The sequence below is a fragment of the Crotalus tigris genome, unplaced genomic scaffold (genome assembly GCF_016545835.1).
Source record: "Crotalus tigris isolate CLP2741 ecotype Arizona unplaced genomic scaffold, ASM1654583v1 scf7180000017828.1554129, whole genome shotgun sequence".
In the NCBI taxonomy this organism is placed as follows: Eukaryota; Metazoa; Chordata; class Lepidosauria; order Squamata; family Viperidae; genus Crotalus; species Crotalus tigris.
The window spans coordinates 243531-265790 of record NW_024096658.1 but is presented as its reverse complement, the minus strand read 5'-3'; the positions used below and the strand labels follow the sequence as shown (position 1 = coordinate 265790).

At 41.8% G+C, this 22260-nt stretch overlaps 1 protein-coding gene across 1 annotated transcript in view; it reads left to right on the top strand.

Moving 5' to 3' along the window:
• Positions 1–22260, top strand: part of TYR (tyrosinase) — a 61363-nt gene that overhangs the window by 2323 nt on the left and 36780 nt on the right. The window contains exon 2 of the mRNA XM_039342951.1: positions 20244–20460. Within this exon, the coding sequence (XP_039198885.1) occupies positions 20244–20460 (217 nt within the window). The remainder of the gene's footprint in view (positions 1–20243; positions 20461–22260) is intronic.

Here is a 22260-nt window from a genome sequence, read left to right as displayed (position 1 = left end):
CGCCAGAAGGCAGGACAAGCAGCAACGGATGGAAACTCATCAAGCAAAGAAGCAACCTAAAACTAAGGAGAAAGTTCCTGACAGTGAGAACAATTAATCAGTGGAACAACTTGCCTTCAGAAGTTGTGGGTACGCCAACTGGAGGTTCTTAAGGAGAGATTGGACAACGATTTGTCTGGAATGGTATAGGACCGTGGTAACGAACCTATGGCACGTATGCCACAGGTGGCACGTGGAGCCCTCTCTGTGGGCATGCGCACCGTTGCCCCAGTCCTAGGCCTTCAGCTGGGCTTTATAAAACCTTTTCCCTTTGGGCCTCCACCACTGTATGCAAAAAAAAAAAAAGGTTCAATCAATTTCAACTTCTCACGGGGAAAAAAAAGATCTCGCAAAGTTGGGATTGATTGATTGAACTTTTTAGTCCCACCCAGTCTGCTGTTGCCACGGCAGCCACGCCCACCCAATGGGCCACACCTACCCAATGGGCCACACCTACCCAATGGGCCACGCCCACCCGGCACCTGACGATACATAAGTGGGTTTTGGGCTGCAGTTTGGGCACTCGGTCCCTAAAAGGTTCGCCATCACTGGTATAGGTTTTCCTGCTTGAGCAGGGGGTTGGGCTAGAAGACCTCCAAGGTCCCTTCCAACTCTGTTATTCTGTTATTTCTGCGAAGAGAAGTTGAAAGAGCTGAATAGGTTTAGCCTTGCGGGAGACTGAGGGAGAAGATGAAAGCATTTTTCAAGTACCTGAAAAGATGCCAAATGGAAGAGTTGTTTTCTCTTATTCCTAAGTGCAAAACACCAGTTTCAATTACAGGAAAGCAGTTTCTACCTGATTGTTAGAAAACAGATCCTAGTGGTAGGAATAATCCAGCAGTAGAACCAACTAAACAGCTTTATCCTTTACTTGATATGCTATGCTAAGCAGAGACTGAAGCTGTCTGTCTACTGGCTTTTGTTTGAATCCCTGCACTGAATAGGGCAGTGATGGCGAACCTTTTAAAGACCCAGTGCCCAAACTGCAACCCAAACCCCACTTATTTATCACCAGGTGCCGGGTGGGCGTGGCCGCAGTGGTCATGGCAGACTGGGTGGGCGGGGCCAGGGTGGCGGGGGCAAGTCCCTTGCCATCTCCGGGGCATGGCACGTGCCCACAGAGAGGGCTCTGAATGCTGCCTCTGGCACGCGTGCCATAGGTTCGCCACCACTGGAATAGGGCTTGGATACATATATATATATATGTATGTATGTATGTATGTATGTATGTATATATGTATATATATATGTGTGTGTGTGTGTGTGTGTGTGTGTGTGTGTGTGTATATATATATGTAGGTCTTTGGTTATTCGGGTTTTCTCCCACGTAAAATTGGAAGTGTCTTGGCGACGTTTCGACAAAGTCTCACTGGCAGTTAAAAGGAGGAAACAGCTACAATCACACATTGCTCCTAGAAGCACGAAGCCGAAAGCACCAGCCTGAAGATGACGAATGAGACTTCATCGAAATGTCGCCAAGACACTTCCAATTTTACGTGGGAGAAAACCCGAATAACCAAAGACCTACATACAAACACCCGCGAAAACCTCAGAAAACATATATAGCTATACCAGTTCTCTCTTTATTCTTTGTTAGCAACCTAAAAATGTAAAATGATGTCGCAGTTGGCGACTGCTGGTTGTGGATGGCTCTAGATTGAGCTGATACAGGCAAAAGAAAAAGAAAAAGAAAGAAGATTTCTTTCTCCCATATTTGGGCTGACAGGGTGTACATTCAAGGTAAAAATCTCCTCCCCCTGTCTCTCTCCTGATAGCTAACAGAGTGGGAGAGAGCCTGTGGCTTAGAGGTTATAACAACTGCCTAACATGCAGATAAGCCCAGGTTCGAATCTCAGAAGAGTAAGTCTGGCTGAAGAGAGTTAACGGAACTCGAAATAGCTATACCAGTTCTCTCATTTTAACTGCTTCCATATTACAGGTAGTCCTCAACTTACAGCCATTTCTCTAATGATCGCTCAAAAGTTACAACGGCACTCAGAAAGTGACTTAGGAGGATTTTTCACACTTACGACTTTTGTGGCATCCCCACGGTCATGTGATCAAAATTCAGATGCTTGGCAACTATTTAGTATTTATTTATGACGGTTGCAGTGTCCCTGGGTCACGAGATCCTCTTTTGTGACCTTCTGACAAGCACACTCAATGGGGGAAGGCAGATTCACTTCACAACCGTGTTACAAATTTTGCAACTGCAGGAATTAAGAAGTGTGGCAGGAAAGGTCGTAAAACGGGGCAACACTCACTTAACAACTGTCTCACTTAGCAACACAAATTTTGGGCTCAATTGTGGTTGTGAACTGAGGACTACCTTTACAAAATGTATTGGGATTTCTTGCACTCAGAAGTAGCAGAGAATGGTTGTTTTAGGCTACTTTTAGACTAGGAAGCTATGAAGATCTAGGCTTATCTGGCATATTGCTACAAGCATATCATATGAAATGAAGATGATTTATGCCGGTCCTGGGATGTGTATATTCTTGGTGGCAATATTCCCTGAAGTCTCAAGAAATATTGATGAGTCTTGCCATTTGAAATGCTTTTAGCTGACATCCCAAGGGATATTCTGTCTCCAGCCATAGTGCTTAGTATGACTTACAACACATTTTGTTTTTTTTAAAAAGGGCGATTGGGATGCAAATACAGCACATCAACAGGCAAAACGCTGGAGGATTAACACTGCAGCAAAGTGATTTGACCAGCCAGATTACAGTATCTTAAAACTCTAGGTAAAATGGGATTCTGAAAACAGTAGAGTTCCATAGGTGTTGTTTTTTTTTTCCTCAAGAGGCAACTGGACTTCCTTTGTTTTTCCTTGAAGATGTTTTGCTTCTCATGCAAGAAGCTTCTTCAGTTCAAAATTGAAGGAAAGTCCAGTTGCCTGTTGAAAAAAGCACCTTTGGGATAATCATGAGCTGGATAACTGAGTATCTCCATAGACAGAGTTCCATCTGCATCAAAATGTGGATAAATGCTGTGGGAAGAATTTGAAATTATAAAAAGTTGAGTGCAGAAGGCAGAACTGAGTGGTTTCCTTGTTCCTACTTTATTTCATTTCAATCAATCAGAATAGAGCTGGAAAGAACCTTGGAGGTCTTCTAGTCAACCCCCTGCTCAAATAGAAGATCCTATACCAGAGGTAGACAACCTTGGCTCTTTTATGACTCGTGGACTTCAATTCCCAGAATTCCTGAGCCAGCATAGCTCAGCTTGGAAACCTCTCCCTTTCCCCTCAGCATGGCTGGCTCAGGAATTCTGGGAGTTGAAGTTCAAGAGTCATAAAAGAGCCAAGGTTGCCTATCCCTGCCCTATACCATTTGAAACAAGTGGCTGTCCAGTCTCTTCTTAAAAAACTCAGATACTAGAATGCTGCTATTATGTCTCCCCTAATCCTTCTTTTCTCTAGACTAGCCATATCCAGTACCTATAGCGTTCTTCTTATGTTTTAGTCTCCAGACCTTTAACATATTAGTTGTTCTTCTCTGAAGAGCATGAAATGAAATGAATTCATTTTTTGCTAACCAGCAACTCCACTTGGAAAATTTGAGGTGTCCATATAGCCAGATCCTGAAGTTGAAACTCAAGTACTTTGGCCACCTAATGAGAAGGAAAGACTCACTGGAGAAGAGCCTAATGCTGGAAAAGATGGAGGGCAGGAGAAGAAGGGGACGACAGAGAATGAGGTGGCTGGATGGAGTCACTGAAGCAGTAGGCGTGAGCTTAAATGGACTCCAGAAGGTGGTAGAGGACAGGAAGGCCTGGAGGAACGTTGTCCGTGGGGTCGCGATGGGTCAGACACGACTTCGCAACTAACAACAAAGGCTGGTTCTTCAACAGAAATAGTCAGTTGAGTAGAATAGTATGAAACTTAGACATACCATTGGAAATATGATAAAATGCCATTATTCCAGTTTTTTCAATATTACTTAAGAGGACCTGGGATTTTCTAGCAGTGATTATCAACTGTATATCAGGAAGCAGTGATTATCAATTGTACATTAGGAAGCAGCGTTGACAAATCAACACAATTTTGATTAGAAACAATTGCATATAACTGTGATTGCAGAACAGTGTCCAAATAATGCCCTGTGCTTTTCTTTCTTAAAGAAAGTTTTCTTTTATAACCACCTACAAAAGATAAGGAGTTTGAGGAAGTTAAGGGAAATAATAAGAGGAAAATGTCTTAATTGTACAATAAATTCAATCTAACAAATTATCAGGGATCTAATCTGGGTTGGTCACCCAGACCAGATGTTTAGTCTTCTGAGGTTTCGGACTCGTGCTTTGGCACCTACTCTCAGGGAATTTCTCTCTCACCAGAATTGTCTGCTTTGGGCTATTCTATGCATAGTATTTATTTGTTGCCTGGTTGGTGTGACTTCTTATTGGTTGATTGGGTGTTGATGGCTGGCTATTAAGTCATTGTCGGTTGTTTCCTTGTGCTGCCAAGTCCTTGGCTCCTGATAAGCTGGGGGTAAATCAGCAGTCTTATTGAGTGACAAGAGGCCTGTTTCCCAGGCTTCAATCATTTCCCTGGCTATTTTTGTACTTACTCAGCCAACAATCTTAGTAGCTGCCAAATTGAAAGTATGTCCTTGTTCATTGCAATGTGAGACTATCAATGAGTTCAGGTCCCCACATCTGCCCGCTCTCTTGTGTTCTTGTAATCTGATTGTTAGCTTCCTTCCCGTCTGTTCTACATAATTACAGGGGCAATCCTTGCAGGGGATTCGGTAGATTACATTAGAGCAGTGGTGGCGAACCTATGGCACGCGTGCCAGAGGCGGCACTCAGAGCCCTCTCTGTGGGCACTTCTCTGAACTGCTGGTGGCGGGCTGCGGAGCCCCAGAGTGTGCTGGTTGAGGGGCCGGCAGGCTGTGGCTGCTGATGGACAATGTCGGCCCCCATGTGCTCGCTGGCCTCTGTGTGCGGGGGCTGATGGTGTCAGGCAGCAGTTGCCCCGGCCCCTGCCTTGCCGTGAGATAATGGCACCCTCACCCTGCCTTGCCTCACCACACAGGACGAGCCTCCTACCCACCACCCCATCTGCCAGAGACCCCACAGGCGTCCCTCTCCACGAGCAACATCAAGCTGACCATGCCCACCTTGGCCACACCCATCCAGTCTGCCATGACCACCACAGCCACGCCCACCCAGTGGGCCACGCCCATCTGACACCCGGCAATAAATAAGTGGGTTTTGGGTTGCACTCGATCTCTAAGATGGAGGGCAAGAGAAGAAGGGGACGACAGAGAATGAGGTGGCTGGATGGAGTCACTGAAGCAGTAGGCGTGAGCTTAAATGGACTCCAGAAGGTGGTAGAGGACAGGAAGGCCTGGAGGAACGTTGTCCGTGGGGTCGCGATGGGTCGTCATCACTGCATTAGAGGTATCTTCCAGGACCCAGATTGGATCCTGCAACTTTATCCTGGGACACATATGTTTGCCTTCATTTGTAGCAAATTATCCTCTGGGCAAAGCTATATAACCAAGGAGATGGACATTGGCAAGGCAGACAAAAGGCAGGAGTGGTGCTTTTGCTAACCTCCTGTTTTTCTGCTTGTTTGTAAAAATGGATTCTCTCCTTATTTCAGTGGGAATAATTTCACGAAGGAAGGCAAATTCACATGGTCCTCGACTTATTACAGTTCATTTAGTGACTGTTCGAAGTTAAACACTGAAAAAAAAGTGATCGTTTTTCACACCGGCAACCGCTGCAGCATCCCCATGATCACATGAGCAAAATTTGGACCAGCTTGGCAACTGCTTCATATTTATGACGGTTGCAGCGTCCCGGGGATCACAGGATCCCCTTTCGTGACCTTCTGTCCAGCAAAATCAATGGAGAAGCCGGATTCACTTAACAACTGTGACACTAACTGAACAACTGCAAGGATTCATTTAACAACTATGGCAAGAAAGATTGCAAAATGGGACAAAACTCACTTAACAACTGTCTCGCTTAGCAACAGGAATTGTGGGTGTAAGTCAAGGACTTCCAATTTGCCAAGCATCTGAATTTTGATCGCAGGACCATGCAGTGGTCATGTGAAAAATAGTCATGAGTCACTTTGTTCAGTGCTGTTGTGACTTTGAATGGTTACTAAACAAACTGTTGTAAGTTGAGGACTACTTGTACTCTTCTCCCTTCCTGCCTGCCTGCTTTCCTGCCATCTATATCTATCTATCTATCTGTCTGTCTGTCTGTCTGTCTGTCTGTCTGTCTGTCCGTCCGTCCATCCGTCCATCCATCATCTCTCTCTCTCTCTCTCTAGCTATCTAGCTATCTTCTACCTATCACCTATCTATCTATCTATCTATCTATCTATCTATCTATCTATCTATCTATCTATCTATCTATCTATCTATCTGGATGGATAGGTAGATAATAGATAGAAAGAGAGATGATAGATGGATGGATGGATGGCTAGGTGATAGGATATCTGTGTCTGTCTGTCTATCTGTCTGTCTGTCTGTCTGTCCGTCCGTCTGTCCGTCCATCCATCCATCCATCATCTCTCTCTCTCTCTAGCTATAGCTATCTTCTATCTATCACCTATCTATCTATCTATCTATCTATCTATCTATCTATCTATCTATCTTCTACCTATCACTTATCCATCTATCTATCTGTCTGTCTGCCTGTCTATCTATATTATCTATCCATCTAGCCATCCATCCATCCATCCATCCATCCATCCATCCATCCATCCATCATCTCTCTCTCTCTCTCTCTCACCTATCCATCCATCCATCCATCCATGTATCATCTCTCTTTCTATTATCTACCTATCATCCATCTATCCATCCATCCATCTATCCATCCATCCATCCATCCATCCATCTATCCCTCTATCATCTGTCTGTCTGTCTATCTTTCTGTCAATTTTTGTCAGAGCTGTCATGTTATGCATACAACTCAAAATTCAGATGGACTTCTTGGAATCACATCAATGCAAGCCGGATGAAAACCACACTCCCTGTAGCACTTAAAAAAGAAACGCTGGAGGCTCTTTGTGGTGTCAAAATAACCCCCGTTTTGCTGTGCTGCATGTTGGAACTCTGTCAGGCATAGCACAAAACCCAGAAAAGGAAAAGGAAAGAATGAAGGTTTTTTTTTTTTCAGGGCATGAGATTGGCAAATGCACAAAAGTACTTTTTTAAAAAAACTGGTTCTTTTGCAAGGGTGGGGGGACCGAAGTGTGGGGAATTCGCAAGGGTAACCCTAACTCACTAGCCATAATAAAATGACAGTTACACAAAGGAAAGTCAGGGAACCCTCAAGAGTTGTCAACTGGAGAGGGGGGGTGACAGAGGAGGGGAAGGCAATCTGTGAAGTTTCTATTTCTAACTCAGATACCTTTCTTCTAAAGAAAAAGAGGCCATACTTTATTCTCGGGAGGCTGTTGCCATAGAAACTGCGATAACTGTGAATGCTGGGTGAAATACTGACTTCTCTTCCCCCCCCCAACCCACCCCAACCTTTAAGTCTTCCTCGGCCAACTGTTGTTAGTCCTTCGCTAAACGAATTTGCAAGCCGTATTTTCACAGGTTGGCAGGCTTAAGAGGTACCTGCTCTTGACATCAAAGCTATAAAAAAGCCATTTACTCCCCCCCCCCACACACCCTCCATTTTCCCTGAAGGTGAATGTTGATTGTAATCCACTCAAGTGACAGGTGAGTTTTCCAGTTAGGGCTGAAGGGAGGAAGGGCCTGCTTGAAGGATTTCAGAGCCTGAAGTGTATGTGTAATAATAAACTTTTATAGAACTGTTCCCCCCCCCCACACACACACATGCACACACGCAGGACTCCCCTAAATTTCAGAGTCTGGAATTTGCAAGCAAAATGAGGAACTGCACTGGGAAGATTTTCCGCCAGTTTTGGGCCATGAAAAGAAAAAAGAAAAAAAAAAAAAGAGGCAGATAAAACTTGGGCAAAGACAACACCTTTTCACATATTATATATTGTGGGAAGTCAGCCCCCCCAGAGAAGGAAATATTAAAAGGGCAGAAAAAATATATTTCCTCAAAAGATCTTAAAGAGGCAGAAAAGCATGTCCAGTTTTCTTGATAGCCCCAAGTTTCCCTCCCCCAAGCAGAAACCAGCTCTGTAGAAATGCAGATGTAATAATCCATTAAGGAAGGTTGAAGCTAGAAGATTAAGAAGACAAAGACACCTAAAATCTACATACCCCACCCAAACTCTAAGACAGGATATAATAGGATATATATATATAGTTCATTTAATGACCCTTTAAACTTATAACAGCACTGAAAAAAATGACTTGTGACTGTTTTTCACATTTATGACTGTTGCAACATCCCTGTGGGCACGTGGTCAAAATTCAGACGCTTGGCAACTGACTCCTATTTATGATGGCTGCAGTGTCCTGAGGTCACGTGATCCCCTTTTGCGACCTTCTGACAAGCAAAGTCCATGGGGAAGGCAGATTCACTTAACAACCATGTCACTAACTGAACAGCTGCAGTGATTCACTTAACAACGGTGACAAGAATGGTCGTAAAATGGGACAAAACTCCCTTAACAAACGTCTGGCTTAGCAAGAGAAATTTTGGGCTGAACTGTAGTTGTAAGTCAAGGACTACCCGTATCTAAAAATTATAAACAAGTTCCTAAAACATTCCAAGATGTCTCTCTCGTTTGTCTTGGCCTCTTATCATGGCCATTTGACTTGTGATTATTAATCAGTTTTAAAAAAAACCCCAAAGGTACTTTTTCAAGAGGCAACTGGACTGTCTTGTTTTTCTTTGAAGAGGTTTCACTTCTCATCCCAGAAGCTTGTTCAGCTCTGACTGGATGGTGGGGAATGGAAGGATGTATACTCCTTGCAGACAGCTGGTCATTTGCATTCTTTAGAGAGTCGTTGAGGCCACTTGGAGGTTTGCCTGTGTACTCAGGGTCACCTGAGTTGTGCAAATGGGTGTGGAGCCTTCTTGGAACTGCTGAAAGGATTGTGTTGTAGACTGGAGATAATTGGTGTTGTATCCTCCCCCCTCATCTATCTCCAGGCCACAACACAGTGCTTTCAACAGTTCCAAGAAGGCTGCACACCCATTTGCTCTATTAAGGTGACCCTGAGGACACAGATAAACCTCCAAGTGGCCTCAATGACAAGAATGCAAATGACCGGCTGTCTGCAAGGAGTATAAATCCTTCCATTCCCCACCATCCAATCAGAGCTGAAGAAGCTTCTTGGATGAGAAGCGAAACATCTTCAAAGAAAAACAAGAAAAAGCATCTTTGGGATAATAACTATGACCTGGATGGCTGAGAATCTCCATAGACAGTTTTTTAAAAAGCATTTTAAATAATATCTTTTTATTTATTTATTTATTTATTATTTATTTAGCTGCCACCCTTCTTGCGGTTCATGGGATCATAACAGTGCAGAGTTGGAAGACACTGAAAAATCCAACTATCTACGATGTGCAAGGAGAAACCATCCTGAAGAGGAGCTATTCCACCTTTTCTTAAAAATTCCTCGAGATGGAAAACCCCAGATTTCCCTATTTTGAGCATAGTTATACAGAATTTACAGTTGGGAGATATTTTTTGTTCATTATGTTTAAAATAGTTGTTGATGATCTTTTGTGTAGCTTCATTTTTTGAACATGAACATGTCTGACACGTCTCCCCCTGGTCCTCTTTGGACATCCCAAGTTACTTCAACTTGTCTTCATAGGTCGTCCTTCATAAGACTTCCTTGATTTTTGAATCATCTTGGTTGCCTTCCTCTAAACCTTCTCTTATCTGCCATTATCCTTCTAGAAATATTTTGTCCTAAAGTGTTCTTTGGTATGGTGTCACCATGACTGAGGGAAATAATTATTTCATATGTGCAAAGGGTGCTAAACATGAAAAGCAAAGGTGTGTTCTGAGTAATTGTCTTTGTGTATGTGTGTGTGTATGTGTTGGAAGGGACCTTGGAGGTCTTCTAGAGACCAGCCTCCTGCTCAAGCAGGAGAATCTATACCATCTCAGACAAGTGACTGTCTAGCCTCTTCTTAAAAATCTCCAGTGATGGAGTGCCCACAATTTCTGGTGGCAAGCCGTTCCACTGGTTAATTGTCCTCACTGTCAGGAAGTTTCTCCTTAATTCTTGGTTGCTTCTCTCTTTGATCAGTTTGCAACCATTGTTTCTTGTCCTGCCCTCTGGTGCTTTGGTGAATAACATGACCCCCTCTTCTTGGTGGCAGCCTCTCAAATACTGCTATCATGTCACCCCTATTTCTTCATTTCTTTAGACCAGTGTTTCTCAACCTTGACAATTTTAAGGCATGTGGACTTCAACTCCCAGAATTCCACAGCCAGTATTGCTGGCTGTGGAATTCTGGGAGTTGAAGTCCACATGCCTTAAAATTGTCAAGGTTGAGAAACACTGCTTTAGACTATAGTTAAAATGACACCATCTATGGACAAAAGAGCAATACCAATAGGCTCCAGACAATTGGGTTTGATTAATTTTGATTTGTTAACTGATAGTTTACCCCAGTTAATAAATCAAAATTAATTGTGCCAGGATGCTTCATATACTCAGGATGGTGAGATTCAAACATTGTTGTGTTGGTTTGAAAGGTATTCTCTAAGTTGCAAATCCTGACTTGCAAAAGATAGTATGAGCATGTTTAATTTAACCTAGTTTTTGATCACCCTTTTGGCATACTGGCTAAAATGTGTCCAGACTGACAGTACTGCCCTTAACATTAGCAGGGAATTCTTCAAATGGTATGGATATGACTAAGGCTGGTACCTTTTCTATATTTCTAAATAAAATATGTAAAAGATTATAAAAACCTTAACTGATCAAAACCCTAATGATAGTTGAATTCAATAGCTATGGATCCCAATAAAGGAGAACATTTGTAGCTCAGGGTTGAAATGAGGAGTCCTTTGTGATTTCTGAGTTATTTTCTTGCAGATGTTTTATTACCCAACTAGGTAACATCATCAGTGCTGCTCTGCAAGACTTAGATTACACATTACACAAAACACACGCTTCATATGTTTTTGGATATAGTAGAAGCAAGAATGATTGGCAAGGCTAAAGAAGTATGGAGATGCAGCATGAATAAAGCAGATTATTGATTATGTTGAGTTTGGGGTCTTTTTTAAAAAAATCTTACGCTTCTTTTATTGGGCCTTACTTATTCTCACTCTCGTTCTGCACACTGGTTCTCTGAAAGGGAACAATATGACTCCATTTATATTATGGCATGATTGACTATGTGCTTAAAGTGTACATATATCTCTATAAAGACCTCTGATTGTTGAACTATCAAGACACTTTGTGTAAAAGCTGGGTGATGGGGAAGTGGAAATTGTTCAGTTAGAACTGAAGATATTTAATGGCCACAGAATACTATGCCTGACTTTTGAAAGGACAGAAGAGAAACACCAAGATGGAGTGGGATGGGGTACCTTCACAAAAAGCATACCTGACTGGCTGGACCTATTTTGTGTTTAGACAGACAGACAGACAGACAAGGACAGGGACAGAGAGTTAGGGACAGAGACAGGGACAGAGGATAGGGATAGGGATAGACTGGACAGGGGACTAAAAAATTCCCCTGTCCAGTCATGTGTGCCTCTAGGGGCCGGTACTCATCTACGTTTCTTAGCTGAGGGAGCCAGAGTTGTCCAAACATATTTTCTGTGGTTATGTGGCCAGCATGGCTATATACACCAAGGTGCACAAAATGCTCTTACCTTCCCACCAAAGCTGAGGCAAGGAATGGGAACTCAACCCATCACGCAGTGATTGGGTCTTGAACCCAGGCTGTCAACTTTCCAGCTGACAAATTCAGCATCTTTAACCATTGAACCACTGCACCCCTACAGGATGGGCAGAGACAGAGATGGGGGATAGGGATAGGGAAAGAGATAGATAGATAGATAGATAGATAGATAGATAGATAGATAGATAGATAGATAGATAGATAGATAGATATAATGAGAGGGAGAGAGAGAGAGAGTATAATAGTAGTAAAGTTGGAAGGGACCTTGGAGGTCATCTAGTCCAACCCCTTGCTCAGGCAGGAAACCATACACCATTTCGGACAAATGGCTGGCCAGTCTCTTCTTAAAAACTTCCATTTACTGCTTCTGGAGGCAGGCTGTTCCACTGATTAATTGTTCTCACTGTCAGGAAGTTTCTCCTTAGTTCTAGGTTGCTTCTCTCCTTGAACGATACAAATGTTTAATTTGTATGCCCACCCATCTCATCTATGTGATTCTGAGCAGTCACAACAGGTAAAACTGATCCAATAAAGCTCTCTTTCATAGATACAACTGATAGCAGGCCTCTCCAGCTGATTTTGATGAAACGGGTAGCTGTACCTAGAGAGAGGTAGTCTCACAAACATATATATGTAGTCGAGCCCACAAAAACAGCTGGCACTGTACTAGCGTGGAGGATGTGCTACTGGATTCAGCTCTTTCTATTTTTCATTGCAGAATTATTTATGCACAATCACACAAGCACACACCTCCAGGCCCCCTTGACAAAGTGGATTGCCCGAGCAGGGGGTTGGACTAGATGACCTCCAAGGTCCCTTCCAACTTTACTACTATTATTATTATTATATAAAGTTCCAAAGGCATAAAAACGAGGTGAAAAAGAAAAAAAAAATGCAGGGATCTTGGGAAAGATGGCTTTCTTAACTTGGTGAGATGGTTTCCTTTGAGATTGCACCACTTTCTTGTCTCAACTCGTCTGTGAGCTTCGTTTTCACAAAGTGGTTGTGCCGAATAAATCTATCCAAAAATCGTTACTCGATGCCATCTCTCTGGAAAATTCACTATTCAAGAGAAGCAGCTTTCCCTAATTAGAATGAATCAAAATTCCGAACATTAAATGATGTTTGGCTTTTTAGAATGGTGTAAACTTGTAGCATGACAATCGGTGTTGTGTGGGATATGTTTGGTATTCTGTACTTTTGAAATCTTTATAAGTATGAAAACACATTAATAGAAAGGTTAGAATCGAAGTAGGGGTGGGCGTTTCTTTGGAATGTCAAAATTTACCAGGAAGAAATACTGTTGTCATAACAACATGAAGCAAAGGCCAGATTTTGACTTAGTTCTTTGCAATAATTCTGACAGTGATGGTAGAATTGTTCTTTATTTACACAGTGCATAAAGCACAGGAAAGAATGAGAAGAAAGCAAGCGCACGTCTCAAAACTCTCTGGCGATGTAGAACAGGGAGAATCCTCTGGTTTCTTTTTTGTAATGGCATTTGGGTCACAGTAAGGAATCGGTCCCTTTAACAGGTGCTTTAATAGTCTGAAAAAAATACTGAGTGATGAGAATGTGGAGCAAAGCAAAACAGCCGGATTCAGAAATGAAACCTGGCTTTAGACCCGTGGTGGCGAACCTATGGCATGCGTGCCACAGGTGGCACTCAGAGCCCTCTCTGTGGGTATGCGTGCCATCACCCCAGTCCTAGGCCTTCACTGGGTTTTATAAAACCTTTTCGCTTTAGGCCTCTGCCGCCGTGTACAAAAAAAAAAAAGGTTCAGTCAATCAATTTCAACTTCTCGCAGGAAAAAAAAAAGATCTTGCAAAGTTGGAATTGATTGATTGAACTTTTTAGTCCCACCCAGTCTGCCGTTACCACTGCAGCCACGCCTACCCAATGAGCCACGCCCACCCAATTGGCCACACCCACCCAATGGGCCATGCCCACCCGGCACCCGATGATACATAAGTGGATTTTGGGTTGCAGTTCGGGCACTCGGTCTCTAAAAGGCTCGCCATCACTGCTTTAGGCTACGCCAATAGAAGCAGGTGTCTATGGAGAGTCTCAGTCATTCAGGTCATGGTTGTGCCAACGGTGCTTTTTCAGAAAGGCAAACTGGATTTCGTTTTTCCTTGAAGACGTTTCCCTTCTCATCCCAGAAGTTCTGTCCGAAGAAAAGTCAGAACTGAGGAAGCTTCTTGGATGAGAAGCGAAATGTCTTCAAGGAAAAAAGCAAAGTCCGGTTGCCTTTTGAAAAAACAGCTTTGGGACAATAGAAGCTTGGTTTTCCAGCACTGTGTCTCAATCTGTACTCAAATACCCTCACTTAATTCTAAATATCCCCTGCGGAAAGAAATGGCTACCCACTCCACTGTTCTGCCTAGAAAACCAAATAGATACTTGCAGCAAAAACAATGTCATGGTTCCGAAAGATGAAATTCTTCAAAAAGCTTTGAGGCATTGTTTACCTTAAAGAATCTTTACTCGAGCAGCATAGCTTCGGCAGGTACATAGTTGAAGCCAAAATCTGACTTCCCCTCCTTTCAGTACATAGATCAAAGTACAATTCTGGAAAAGTACTCCTACAACTAACAGTCATAAATCACATTCTCCAATTAGTTTGAAATGCTGGCTTTCCATCCAGTTCTTTATCCCGCCATGCCTTATCAGCTCTTATTACAATATTGTATGTCTAACTAACACCCATCACATTCCTCCCCCTCCCCCAGTATCATCTAATTCTAAGAGTAAAGCATAAGAAAGAAAAAGGCTGCATCTCCATATATTGTCAAAGCAAGAACATCCAATGTTAGCAGTGTTGACAAACAAAATAAATATAAGAGTGGAGAATGACTACCACCGTCACCCTGCCTTGGATGGAAGATATCCAAGAAGCTATGTGAGAACAGAAGACAGCATACAGAGACTTCTCAGCTTACAACCATTCGAAGTTATAATGGCACCACCAGACTTACAAGTCTTTACACTAAGGACCATTGAAGCATCCCTAGAGTCATGTGATCCACATTTGTGCACTTGGCAACTGACCATTGATAAGGGTTGCAGCATCCTGTGGTCATGTGGTTGCTATTTGTGGCCTTCCCAGTTGGCTTCCAACAAGCAAAGTCAATGGGAGAACCTTAGCAACTGCAGTGATTTCCCTTAACAACCAGAGCAAACAAATGGCAAAATCAAATGTGGCTCACACTGGTCCCAATTGTGGCTATACGTCAAGGGCTAGCCATATGTGATTAATGTCAGAAGGATTAAGACACCCCCTCTGGGTTTGTTCCAAGGCAGAAATGAAACACAACAATCAATGCAGACTCAAAAATATGTTATATTCAATATTACCCAATTCTTTTTTTGGGTGGGGTGGGGTGGGGTGACTGCATCACTTCTATTAACAGAATAATGGAATAACAAAGTTGAAAGAGACCTTGGAGGTCTTCTAGTCAACCCTCTGCTCAAGCAGGAAACTCTATACTATTTCAAATAAATGGTTATCCAGTTTCTTCTTTAAAACCTCTAATGATGGAGCATCCATACCTTCTGAAGGCAAGTCATTCCATTGGTTAATTGTTCTCACTGTCAGGAAATTTCTCCTTAGCTCTAGGTTGGTTCTCTTCTTGATTAGTTTCCATCCACTGATTTATTGCTCTTCAGGTGCTTTGGAGAATAGCTTGACTCCCTCTTTTTTGTGGCACTCCTTTAGATATTGGAAGACTGCTACCTGTCATCCCCAGTCCTTCTTTTCATTAAATTAGACACTTCTCTTTAGGTCTCTGAAGTTTGGAAATTTAGCCAATTGTTATCAAGAGAATGCAATGTACTAGCCTATTACAAACAAAGGTTTCCTTATCTTAAGAGTGAAAGCAGATGCCTTCTTATTTATAACTAAACAAATGTCTCTTTATCTAAAGCGAAAACTGCTATGTTTTCCAATGCATAAGATATATGCCTTCCTTTGCATGGGTATGCTATAGGATGTCTCTGTTTGTTTTCTTTCTATAAAATGGATAGTGCCTATTCAATTTTTAAACCTATAAGGAAAGCATTCAAACAGTAGCACTGCTATTCATGGTGAGCAAGAATAAAAGCCAAAAGGATGTTCCATTGTCAAATGTATCTAGAGGAAAAAAAGAACTTTTGAGGTATGTATACTGTATACTAGGGCAAACTTGATTTTTTTTAAAAAATATATACTTTTTATTGAAAAAATGTTAAACAATACGAATATTAGAAAAGAAGCAAAGAAAATAAAAGAGAAAAGTGAATCAGTAAGAAAGAAAATAGAAAAATAAAGGACAAAAAAGATTATAAAGAAATGGCGTCTGATCTTTTTGGTAGCAGTTATAAATAGATTTTGTTTTTATCCGCTCCACGGTTAGTTCATAATTTCCTTTTTTCTGTAAACTAAATTTTATAATCTTCACGCCCATAATTCACAAGCACTTTCTCACTCTTTTTTTTTTTTCAGAGAAAAATCCATAAGGGGTTTCCAGTCACTGATAGATGTAGTTGTTTATCTTTCTCTAATCAAACCAGTTAATTTTGCCAACTCTGCTCATTCTGTCATCTTCATGAGCCATTCCTCCATTGTGGGTATTAGTGAGTATTTCCGTTTTTGTGCATATAAGAGTCTAACAGCTATACTCACATATAAAAATCTTTTCTAATTATTCTTTTCTAATTGACTATCCATTGCAGGTAGCTCTTCACTTACAATCTTTTGTTTAGTGACTGTTCAAAGTTACAAGAGCACTGAAAAACAAGTGTCTTATGATGGTTTTTCACACTTGATAGCAGTCTTCCAATATCTCAGGGGCTGCCACAAAAAAGAGGGAGTCAAGCTATTCTCCAAAGCACTTGAAAGCAGGACAAGAAGCAATGGATGGAAATTCATCAAAGAGAGAAGCAACCTAGAACTAAGGAGAAATTTCCTGATAGTTAGAACAAGTAACCAGTGGAATTAACCATCTGCCTCCAGAAGCTGTGAATGCTCCAATATTGGAAGTTTTTAAGAAGAGACTGGACAGCCATGTCTGAAATGGTATAGGGTTTCCTGCCTGAGCAGGGGGTTGGACAAAATGACTCCAAGGTACCTTCCAACACCATCACCACCACCACCATCATCATCATTATTACAATGTATCAGCACATTCTACATTTTTGTTTGTTTGTTCCTTATCATGCTATACATTTCCCTCCAGAGTTCATCAGATGTTCTGTTTACCAAATATAATCCATTCTTTCCTTTTCCTTCAGCATATAATTATATAGAAATTGCTGTGATTGTATCTTGTTGGCTTGAAGATTTGGCTTATTTTCTTCAGTGTAGGTTGTAGTTTTGCAAAAGACGTTTGTAAGACACAATCAGCAACTGCTTTACTTTTTATAACTGGCCAAAGAGAAAAGCAACCTGGAATTAAGGAGAAACTTCCTAACAGTGAGGACAATTAACCAGTGGAACTGCTTGCCCCCAGAAATCGTAGGCGCTCCATTACTGGAGATTTTTAAGAACAGACTAGACAGTCACTTGTCTGAGATGGCATAAGTCCACCTGCTTCAGTGGGGGGCTGGACTAGAAGACCTCCAAGGTCCCTTCCTGCTTCTATTCTATTCTGTTCTGTTCTATTTTATCTGACCTACAAATGATCAAGGCAAATTGGTGCCAGATAAGAGTCAACGGACTTCAAAGGACCTGGACTTAGGTCTATTATGGAGCAGTAGATACTCCAAAGTGTTGATGTGTTTGACCCCGCCCTTGTGTTCAGCCTGGTCATCGCCTACACTCATCTTTGAACTATACTGTACACAACTATTATTTATGGAGTATCCTAAACAATAAGTTTGGATTGTGTGTCCTTGATTTTTGCATCAAGCACACTTTCTCCATTATGTGTATCTTCCCAAATTGCTATGAAATGCATGTCTTCCTGGGATCAAGTCCCATTAAACACACTCAGTAAATTTATTTCTGAATAAATTTATTTAACAATCTTTGCTAACCTGGAATACATTATGTGTTTTTCATTTCGTATTAGATTTCTGGTTCCATAATGTTCATCTTTTAAGTTCCATACAACCAAGCTAAAATGCTAGTTGGGGGATAATGGGAATTGAAATCTAACAGGTGCATGTAGAATGAATTGATAGAATAATGTTGTATACCAATAGAAGAGAATATATATAACTCAGGGTTGAACTGTAGGAGTCTTAATGCTTTCTGAGATTGATTGTTTTCTTGCAGACATTTCATTACCCAACTAGTAGCATCATCAGTGCACTGAAGATATTACCTAGTTGGGTAATGAAACATCTTCAAGAAAACAACCATGCTCAGAAAGCACCAAGAACCACACAAAATGTTTTATAATTTCCACCGTTCATAATATTACTCAAGCTAAGACATTTTTTTCAAGAATGATTATTTTTACTGATGTATTTCCTGTTGCGTATCATTTCCAATACTTTAATTAAGACATGTATATATTCATTAGCAAACAAGGAGACAGCATCCATTCATACCAAACTAAAACATTCCACTACTAGAATATAAAAAAGATACAATAACTGAACTGACAGCAACAGCCTCAGTTTCATGGCAAATTTTATTTGATCAAAAGATAGTTCTTTGGTAACCTATAAGTCAGGGGTGTCAAACTCAATTTCATTGAGACCCCCATCAGCATTGCGGTTGCCCTCGGGGTGTGTGTGTGGCCAGGGTGGGTGTGGCCTACTGAGTAGGCGTGGCCAGCTCTATATCGTTCGCATCAAGGTTGCCTGTAGGGGCCTGGACAGGAGTGGGACAGATCTGAGAGTCTCTGGCAGAAGGGGGTGGGACCGGGGCAAGCACCAAGGCATGGTCCATTTCTTCATTCCTCACAAAGGGTGACATCTCCCCAGCATGCACCCAGGGGGCAGGCCTAATGCGGCAGGGGCTGGTTCCTCGCTATTTCTAGATGGCCTTGTGGAGCTAAGACTGCATTTCAGCATAGATGGTCACCACAAAATTGTACATTGGCTCCCAGCCGGCCTGGGCCAGGGCCAAGGCAGCGGGGGCCGTTCCCTCACTGTTTCCAGGTTGGTTTCACGGGCCACATGAAACCACTTCGCAGGCCGCATCCGGCCCCCGGGCCTTGTGTTTGACATGTCTGCTATAAGTGAATACATATTGGGACATACATCTGTTAGAGCACAGGTCTTCAAAGCTGGCAACTTTAAGACTTGTGGACTTCATCTCCCAGAATTCCTCAGCTAGCATAAGGAATTCTGGGAATGCTTCCCTTGAAATTCTGAGGAATTCTGGGAGTTGAAGTCCACAAGTCTTAAAGTTACCAGCTTTGAAGACCCCTGTATTATAGCCACGTTTACTGATCCTATGAAGGACATTTGCAGATGCTTGTTTGTGCAGGATCCAATCTGGATCAGTTACTGGGACCAGAGGTTTAGTCTTCCAAGCTTTCAGACTTGAGCTGGAGCCCATCCTCAAAGAACTTCTCTCTACCAAGCAGGCACAGCCACACTTCTTTGTGCATTAATGATTCACCTGTGGAGATGGTTACCACCATCAAATTCCTGGGTGTGCAGCTAACGAGTAGGCTGGCTTGGTTGCTCAACAGCGAGAAACTGGTGAAGCGGGCACAGCAGCACCTGCATTTTCTGCACCGAATGAAAAAAGCACATTTTCCTTCCCCTGTCCTGACCACTTTCTACAGGGGGACGATCGAGAGCATCCTGTCATACAGCATCACAGTCTGGTTTGGAGGCATCACTACTTCAGACAGGAAGGCAGTGCAGAGAATGGTGAGGATGGCCGAAAAGATCATTGGCAGTTCCCTCCCTCCCATCCAGGACATAACACAGAAGCGTTACCTGAGCAGGGTGCATAAGATTGTCTGGGACACTACACATCCTTTTCATGACCTGTTTTCCTTGTTACCTTCTGGGAGGAGGCTTCGTGGTATCCGCAGCAGAACATCCAGATTCAGCCATAGTTTCATTCCATACAGCATTAACCTTGTGAACTCTCAAGCTTCCTCCTTCCGTTATATATTCAAGATGGAAAGTATTTAATATTAATTTGCTATGTATATGTAGGGATGTGGGTCTATACATATGTTGTACATAGTATGTTTAGGTGTGTGCCATGTATGTGTTTCACTTTGAGAGCGGGCAACTAAATTTCATTTTTGATGTGTGCCGTTGTGCCCACAATAAAAAAAAATGACAATAAAGGTTATCTTATCTATCTTACCAGAAGACTAAACCTTTTGTCCCTGTGACCAATTCAGATTGGATCTTGCAACATTATCCTGGGATACATAAATTTGCCTCCCTTCTTGCTTGTTTATCTATGCAGATCTCCCGATCTGAGTTGGAACTTCATGGTTTTGAATCGGTCTTCCGTATCCTCTTTTAGGTCATCTGCACCCAATCTGAAGGGTACAATAGCCGCCAAGCACTTTGTAATGGAATGAATGAAGGACCAATCCTTCGAAATCCTGGCAATCAAGATAAAAGAAGAACGCCTCGACTTCCAACTTCAGCTGATGTCGAATTCTGCTTATCTCTGAGGCAATATGAAACTGGGACTATGGATATAATGGCTAACTTCAGTTTCCGGAATACCTTGGAAGGTAAGGCTGACTCCTCTTTTCATGATTTCTAATGCAGTATTGTGTATCAGTTTTAGAGATTGTCCTCTTTTATGTTTTGTTATACATTTTATATGCTGGATTTTTATGCATTAATACTGTATTCTGTTATGCCATACGAAATATGTAGATGGTCCTCGACCTATGGGTTCCCAATTGAGCCCAGACTTCCTGTTGCTAAACAAGACAGTTGTTAAATGAGTTTTGTCTCTACTTGTTTTGGTGAGGGAGAAGTTCCCTGAGGATGGATTCCAGCATGAGTCCAAAAGCTCGGAAAACAAAATTGGTCCCGGTGACCGACCCACATTGGATCCTGCAACATTATCCTGGGACACATTATCCTGGGACACATTTGCCTCCATTCATCAAAGTTTAGTATTTATATTTTATTTTATATTTCTGAAACAGGGTTCTCCCATCCCACCAATATAATCCAACCCTGTGCTCAAGCAGGAAACCCTATCAATTCAGACATGTGGTTGTCCAATCTCTTCTTAAAAACTTCCAGTGTTAGAGCACCCATAACTTCTGGAGGCAAGTCATTCCACTGATTAATTGTTCTCACGGTCAGGAAATTTCTCCTTAGTTTTAGGCTAGATCTCTCCTTTATTAGTTTCCATCCATTGCTTCTCGTCTTGCCTTCAAGTGCTTTGGAAAATAGCTTGATTCCCTCTTCTTTGTGGCAGCCCCTTAGATAATGGAACACTGCTATCATGTCACCCCTCGTCCTTCTCTTCATTAATCTAGGCACCAGTTCTAGGGTCATTAAGAAAAAGAGAATCTTCTCTGCAAATTCTATTAAAGGACAAAATTTTAGAGACCTTATCCTGGCTAGGATGTAATGTCTTTAGATTTATGCAGGAGGGATGTGTGAATTACCTTTTAAATGATTCAAAATCTATTTGATTCAGATTCAGATGGTCAAATGTATTAATGTGGACCAGTGATTTTTCTCTGTGTGTGCATGCCTTCAACTCAGTCATGACTCACGATGGCTGTGTGGTCTAGTCTTTTCTTTTTTTCTTGCCAAGATTTCAGAAGTGGTTTGCCATTGCTTCCTTCCTAGAGCTGAGAAGAAGTGATTGGCCCAGGATCACCAAGCTGTCTTTGTGCAACTGTAATTGACTCTTGACTCAGTGATTAAATTAGGAAAATTGGGTTGATTTAATTGGGTTGATTTAATTCAGAAAGACCCTGTGCAATTGGATCTAAATCCCTAATTCACTGCAAAAGGCCAATTCAGCAAAACACTAATTAATTATAAGATGGGCATCAGTCACTGATGTAATAAGGGTGAAAAAAAAAGAAAACTTCAATTTCAAGCTGGATCAACAGAAGCGTAATTCTAAATAATGGGAAGGGATTGATCCACATCCATTTTATTCTGCTTTCACATCAAATCTTCTGTTTGATTTAAGAAGGATTCAGAGAAATTGGAACCAATATATAAAAATAAAAAGGAATGATCAGGGGGTTAGACATTAATCTCTCTGAAAAAAGAGACTGAAAGATTTGATATGTATTCACATGAATGATTGACATATCAAAGAAAGCTAAGACTTGTTATCATGGCAGAGGGCAGGATAAGGGCTTGTGTGATCCAGTAGAGACTGAAGTATATATTTAAAAAGCTTTAATTTGGCAGGAGGTCATAGTTGAACTCAATGGCCTCCTTACTATATTCAAGTATCAAGGATCACACTTTAAGGAAGACTAAGACAAATTGAAGTGGGTTTGGGGAAAGGCAATGCTTCAATCTTAATTCCTGCATGGAACAACAAG